The following is a 6,527-nucleotide window of genomic DNA, read 5'->3' on the forward strand; positions in this document are numbered from 1 at the left end:
CCTTCATTAAAAAGCTTTACAAAGACGTGGCAGTCATATCAATTTGTAATCTTGACTTCTACAGACACTCTTCTTAGATATGCATTCTTCTGACAGTAGGACAAACCACGAAGTTCTGAATAAAAGTTGAACCGCTTTTTAAAACGTGGGGAACGACTGGAAAGGTCAGAAAGGGAGTACGTCAACGCACGGCACACAACGTTTTGCCTGCACGTAAAGTTCTACGATGTGCTCCAAAACTCCGTCGGATCGAGTTCGTACGGAGGCGGTACTTACCACTTACGGATCCAAAAAATTTGCCCACGGTTTGGTACGTAGACAGCACGTACGGCGGGGTGTGCCTTAAGCTTAAGGGAAGAGAAATACACTGCTTCTGTAACGGTCAAGTTATGCAGATAAAACACGTCATCACAATTTGGAGAAATCGAATCTCTAATTTCTAACGGATCTTTGAAAGAGTCCACAGCGTAAGTGTTTTTTGGCGTAATTCTTAGATTCCTTCAATTCTTGGGTGTCGGATTTGCTGGGCCATTGTGCATCTAAGAGATGTCAAAAGAGGGCGTTGTTGCCAACATGTGCATCAATGTAAAACATTTTGAGAATCTACGTACCGTCCAAGCCTTCAAAAATGCCAGAAAATTTTGAAGCTCAACACTTGATACGATAGAAATAGGCGAAGTGTGCTTGTTTGTGACATTCCCCATAATGCCAGATGGAAAAAAAATTGAAGTGATATTTTTTCTCTATAAACCCTCTATGTAAATGTATACACTGAAATGTTACGAGCACAAGAGCAAAAAACAGACTCAACAATAAAAGAATCCTATATGAAGAGGTAGCATGTGTGATGAACAGTTGACCACTGCTCCCGAAATTAAATAGGTCAGGAGGCTGACCAATTGCAGTACAGGAAGTTACTGTAAATGTATCTAAGTTCGCGGAGATTTAATTTCGCGGTAGCAAGATAAAGGACTTTTCGCGGTAATTCTAATTTCGCGGTAGCACCATGTACTTCAGTCTCTTACTGCCATGGAAAAATGTTCGCGGTGAAGCGGCCACTGCAAAAACCGCGAACATTAAACCACCGCGAAATTGTCTGCATTTACAGTACTAGCCAGGCGGCCACAACATACTCTGTAGTGTCTGGTACCATTCTGAGGACCCTTACGGTTGTGTGTGTACAATCATAGCAACATGGACGTTTGACGCAAGCACGGGGCCTTAAATGAGAACAATTATTCACCCTGTGCAATTAGAGAACACTTGCGCATTCGGAGTGGCACGTGAATCAATCATGATCAATGCGTGTTCTTCACGTGATTCCGGACTTAATGGCGGTCCTTTATAGTCATTGTTTACATTACACTTCATAGCTCCAGCTTTAGAAACACATTTATAGATATTCTACGGAGTTGGGAGTTTCAAAGACTTTGGCCATTATTTGAAAGAATCTACCCAACATAACTTTAGTATTGCATTAATCATTTGATGATTGCATTGTACTTAGAGATGCTGACTAAAGTTCCCAGGAATTCTTAGCAGGCAATGTTGCACCCTATGCAATTTTATTTAAAAGACCCCATTCTCTTTATTTAATCTTTCGTCGTATTTGTTGCCTCCAAAGAAATAGTGGTATTCTTTGTGGCTTGTCTGTGTGTTTGGCTCTGTGTGTGTGTGATTTGCCTTTGATTCTATAGACAGGAAAATGATGTTTGCTGTGTTACGTCACTACGGCATCCCCGAAGAAGTGGTCAACACCATAAGTGTTTTATACAAGAACTCTAAAAGTGTTGTCATGGTTGACGGTCATATGTCTCAGAGCTTTCATGTGACCACTGGAGTCCTGCAGGGCGATGTGCTGGCACCTTTCTTATTCATTATCCTCATTGACTACCTCCTGAGGAGGGCTACAGCAGACAGTGACTCGGGGATTGTGACACATCCTAGGGCTTCCAGTCGTTATCCAGCAAAACTGATCAACGACTTAGACTTCGCGGATGATATTGCTCTGCTGGAGTCCGCAAGAGCAAGGGCACAAGAGCAACTGATAAAAACCGCTACAGCTGCTACAGAGCTTGGTCTAATTGTAAGCGTCCCTAAAACCGAATACATGTGCTACAATGCAGACCCGGGTCAGCCACTCCAGGTCTATGGAGAAGAGATCAAGGAGGTGCAAGACTTTAGATATCTTGGTTCCAGCATGGCCTCAAGTAGTTCTGACCTTAAGAGGCGCAGAGCACTCGCCTGGGCCGTGTTTTGGAAACTTGAACCTCTCTGGAGGAGCGACCTTGTCCCGATCGCTACGAAAGTGAAACTGTTCATGGCTTCCTGTGTCACAGTGCTTGTTTACGGGTGCGAGTCTTGGGTCTTAACACAAAATATGGAGAAAAGAATCAACTCCTTTGCTACTTCTTGCTTTCGCATCATGCTGAACATCAAAAGGCTCGACCGGGTACCAAACTCCAGGATTTATGAACTAACCCAAACAAAGCCGTTGATTGAACATGTACGCTCGAGGCAGTTGAACTTTCTTGGTCATATCCTGCGCATGCCCGAGGACGAACCTGCCAATATCTATGCACTGTATGTACCAACGCATGGGAAACGCAGACGAGGACGCCAAGCTACCTCCTATTTAAAGTACATTCAACAGCTCCTAGGAGATTACAATGACCAGATCTCCGCGAAGCAAATCAGTCATCTAGCTGCCGACAGAAGGTCTTGGAAGAAACTTACAGTCGCCTGCGTCGCAGCCGACCGATGATGATGATGATGATGATGTGTTTCGGCATACTTAGAAGACCGAACCATATAAGGCTTATGTCGATATTGGACCCCTAGCGTGTGACATTGCTACTGCAGCAGAAGTTTCGTTTTTTTTAATCTTTAAGCTGTACATACTATGGTCTTGATTTTGTGGTGACAAATAGCTTTTTCCATAAGAAAACAATGGTGTGTAGGTTTGGGCCCAAATGTAATTCTAGGTTTTGGCCACCTATTAGCTTGCTCTGGAACTGTAGAGGCGTTGAAACATTCTAAGGAGTATAACTGAAGAGAAGAGCGACAAATTCCCATGATACAGGTAGCCTAGATGAAAAAGCAAACAATGGGATACCAACTACTAGTATGTAGAATATAGAACTTAAGTTGCATGATTGATAAGGGAACTTTGTAATTCTAGAGTTTTCTGAAACAGAAACTACACGTATAACGTATGTGATTTATGGCAGATGGAACTTTATTAACAGATACCATCATACATTGAATATATCACAGTCTTACATGCATAATCATATATAGAGACAAGATGAAACGTTTAAATTACAAGGGTTTGTAATATTCATTTGAGGTATGAGGTCCTGAAGTCCTGCTACTGTTTTTTCAGGGCTGCGAATTGTTGTTAAATATAGAACATTTGTGTAATGTTAATGTTATCATATTTCCTGCATTATATTAATGCCAAACATCATTCAAATGACGAAGACCGATAGCTTTTTCTGTAGCCATTGAATACCGCATTAAGTTCATTTCCAATTACTGCTTGTACCAATTAAGTACACTGTGGACAGAACAAAGAGCAAATCCATTTGTGGTAATATGTTATGTCTCGATTTCGAAATGGATTACTGTAATGTTGCTACGTGTAACTTATTAAGTCTTTTTATGTTCTGTGAAATCATGAGTGCGGGGTAAAGCACCCCTGGTTGAGGAATTTGCTATCGACTTTTGCATAATGTTCAAAAACCGTATTGTAGCGGCATACCAGGGTAGCATATGGTACGTTTCGTCGAAGTGTGACGTACTGTATTATTTCTTTGGTGAAGTCTTAAAATCCACGTCACATTAGCTATTTTGGTATAGAAGATTAGACTTGGCAAAGCATGATTGATTGTGTGTATGTTTGGTCTCCTAGCAGCTTGTTTCTAAGAGTATCTTGAGGAGTAAATTTCTGTTTACAATAGACAAGAATACAGTATCCAAGGGGAGCCGGGAAAGGGGAGAAAAGTCGCCAAACGAGGCATGGAAGAAGATGTTAAAACGCCTTCAATACCCCCTCCGCTTTCTGACAGTAGGAAGAGATACCCTTATTACTACAGTTTACCCCCCCCCCCCCGCCAAAGTAAAACCCCAACAGGGGATGTTGTAGGGATGCAAGAAGACGAATAAGTGACGCTACAAACGCCCCCATAAAAACGGCGTCCGTTTACGCAGCAATCAATGGAAGCTGTCGTGACCACTTACACGTAAAAGCCTCCGACTCGTGGGGTGTTTCCTGGATATGGTTGAGTGCTTTGTTTTCTGGAAGGGAACTCGTGTTGAGTAAGTCATGGCAAATATTGGAGAACATCCGCGTGGCGTCAACTCCTGCTGGCACGGAGGAAGTGGCAATCAGACGCTGCTGATGGTAGTGTAAACATCCTCAGGTGGTCTGCTAATGTAAAACGGTACAAAAACGGCCGTGCTCAGAGGACGACCAGTAGAAGCCTCGTACGACCGCGCTACGACAACCGACGTACGACTGAAGAACCCCAAGAGAATTCCTGTTCAAACGACTAAAAGATCCGGACTCAAGATCCAGACTCAAGATCCAGACTCAAGATCAAGTATCAAGGACTGCTAAAAGGTGAGCCAATAAGAAAAAAGTTCAGACGTTCAAGAGATCAAGTGCTGAATCAGATCAAACGAAGAACAGAACAAAACTGCCAACGCAAGTCCATTCCGATAAGTTGAGACTATTTGACATCAACCATAGAGGAAGACAATATGGCAGATAACTGTAGCACCACGCTGCCACTTTTCCCCACGTTTGGAGTGGGTCCATTTAACCTTACTTCGTTCGGATCGGCCAATTTGACGGGATTCGGTGCGACAATCTTCAACGTTACCCTCTTACTAAACTTTACGACTGTGTCCAATCTATCTAATCATTATGAACTTTCTAAGCAACTGTGGGAGATAAAGACCGCATACGTTAACACCACGAACGGTACTAGCGATATATCGGACATATTGGACCTTTTGAACCAGGTGACTAATACGCTAGAATGCCTTGACAATGTCAGGGAACACTTAAAGGAAGCGGCTTACACCATTGCTCTTCCAATCATCATCATCCTCGGCGTGATTAGCGTGTTGGGGATTGCAGGAAACACAATTGTTCTTGTTGTATATAAGAGAGAGAAGCGTGTCTGCAGCAATGTCTTTATCCTGACCTTAGCTTTGGTGGATATAGCGATGTGTTTAATCGCCATTCCTCTAGAATTAAACAACTTCCTACAGTGGACAAAGGAGGGAAGTGACTGGTCCTGTAAGTTCAGCGTGTATTTCGTCCAGACGAGTTTGGTATGCTCCATTCTGACTCTGGCTGCGGTAGCCATGGACAGGTACTTTGCGATCTGCCGGCCGTTCAGGAAAACTATGACCGTCAAGAGGGCGAAGCTCACCGCCTTAGGCATCGTGGTTCTCGGCTTAGTTCTCGACTGTCCCATCCTGTTCGTGTACGGAGTAGACAAGTTCGTACCTGACCAAAATGGACATCAATTCGGCACGTGTAAGGTCTTGGACCAATACGCCAACGAAGTCGCCGTGTCAATTTTCCTCTCAGCAAACTTTGTCGTCTTCGTTGTCTGTTCGGTCGCGATCGTTGTCTTGTACATGCTTGTCTTTTGCAAGGTGTTGAACCATCACAAAAAAGTTCACCCAACATTGTTCAGAAACGCCTCCGGAAGTAGAGAGACGAACCCTATCCCGAAAAGCAACTCGATGCAACTGAGAGAGAGACCAAACGAAATCACCTCTCAGGTAGAGCCAAACACGGACCATTCTACACCAAGTGTTGACTTCGAGAAGCAAAAGAAGTGTCGGACTCGGCGATCACTTAGTGATCCTGCCATAACCAACCTTGCAGTTGCCAAATCACGCCTGAGGACTTTCAGAGCCACAAGAGCTAAGAAGACGAGGCCTGTCAGTCCTGTGGACAGATCCGAAGACTCCGGACACGAGACGGACGGTCAGGAGACGAAGTCATGTCGGTCCAGCCCTGTCATGCGGAGTGACGGTGGCTACACCTCGGCGGCAAGCTCGTACCGGCGCCGCCTGGTCACGCGCGCGAGGAGCCGGTACAAAAACCCGCGGATGTCCTCCCCGCACGTACAGACAGCCAAGATGCTGGCTCTGGCCACGCTGGTGTTCATCCTCACCTGGTTACCGCACTGGATCCTGACTTTCGTGTACTCGGACCCGGCAACTAACTCACCCTTCATCAGCCAAGCTGCACAGGCAATCTTTCTCGTCCTGGACAGACTGTATCTCCTCAACAGCGTCCTCAATCCAGTTATATACAGTTTCGCTAGTCGGAGCTTCCGTATCGCGCTGAAAAACACGGTGATGTGTAAAAGACAGCGTCATCAGTGGCAGCGATAGACGACACAGAACTTCACAATACTGACTGTTTCAGATAAATGGGACATTTTAGAGGTACCCTTAAGGAATGTCAGATCTGTTTTGTATATAGTAACACCTTTTGA

The 6,527-nt window shown here is 44.4% G+C and overlaps 1 protein-coding gene across 1 annotated transcript; it reads left to right on the forward strand.

Annotated features, from left to right (window-relative positions):
* The first annotated feature begins 4,497 nt into the window (after window positions 1-4,497).
* On the forward strand, window positions 4,498-6,436 carry LOC118430662 (cholecystokinin receptor type A-like). Its single transcript, XM_035841648.1, has one exon. It carries the CDS (start codon window positions 4,765-4,767, stop codon window positions 6,421-6,423), a length of 1,659 nt encoding a protein of 552 aa, XP_035697541.1. The 5' UTR covers window positions 4,498-4,764; the 3' UTR covers window positions 6,424-6,436.
* Window positions 6,437-6,527: the final 91 nt, after the last annotated feature.

This window comes from Branchiostoma floridae, chromosome 14 (genome assembly GCF_000003815.2).
Source record: "Branchiostoma floridae strain S238N-H82 chromosome 14, Bfl_VNyyK, whole genome shotgun sequence".
NCBI classification, from domain to species: Eukaryota; Metazoa; Chordata; class Leptocardii; order Amphioxiformes; family Branchiostomatidae; genus Branchiostoma; species Branchiostoma floridae.

Excerpts from the sequence above, each read along its gene's own strand:
- LOC118430662 (XM_035841648.1), top strand. The coding sequence starts at position 4,765 with ATGGCAGATAACTGTAGCACCACGCTGCCACTTTTCCCCACGTTTGGA.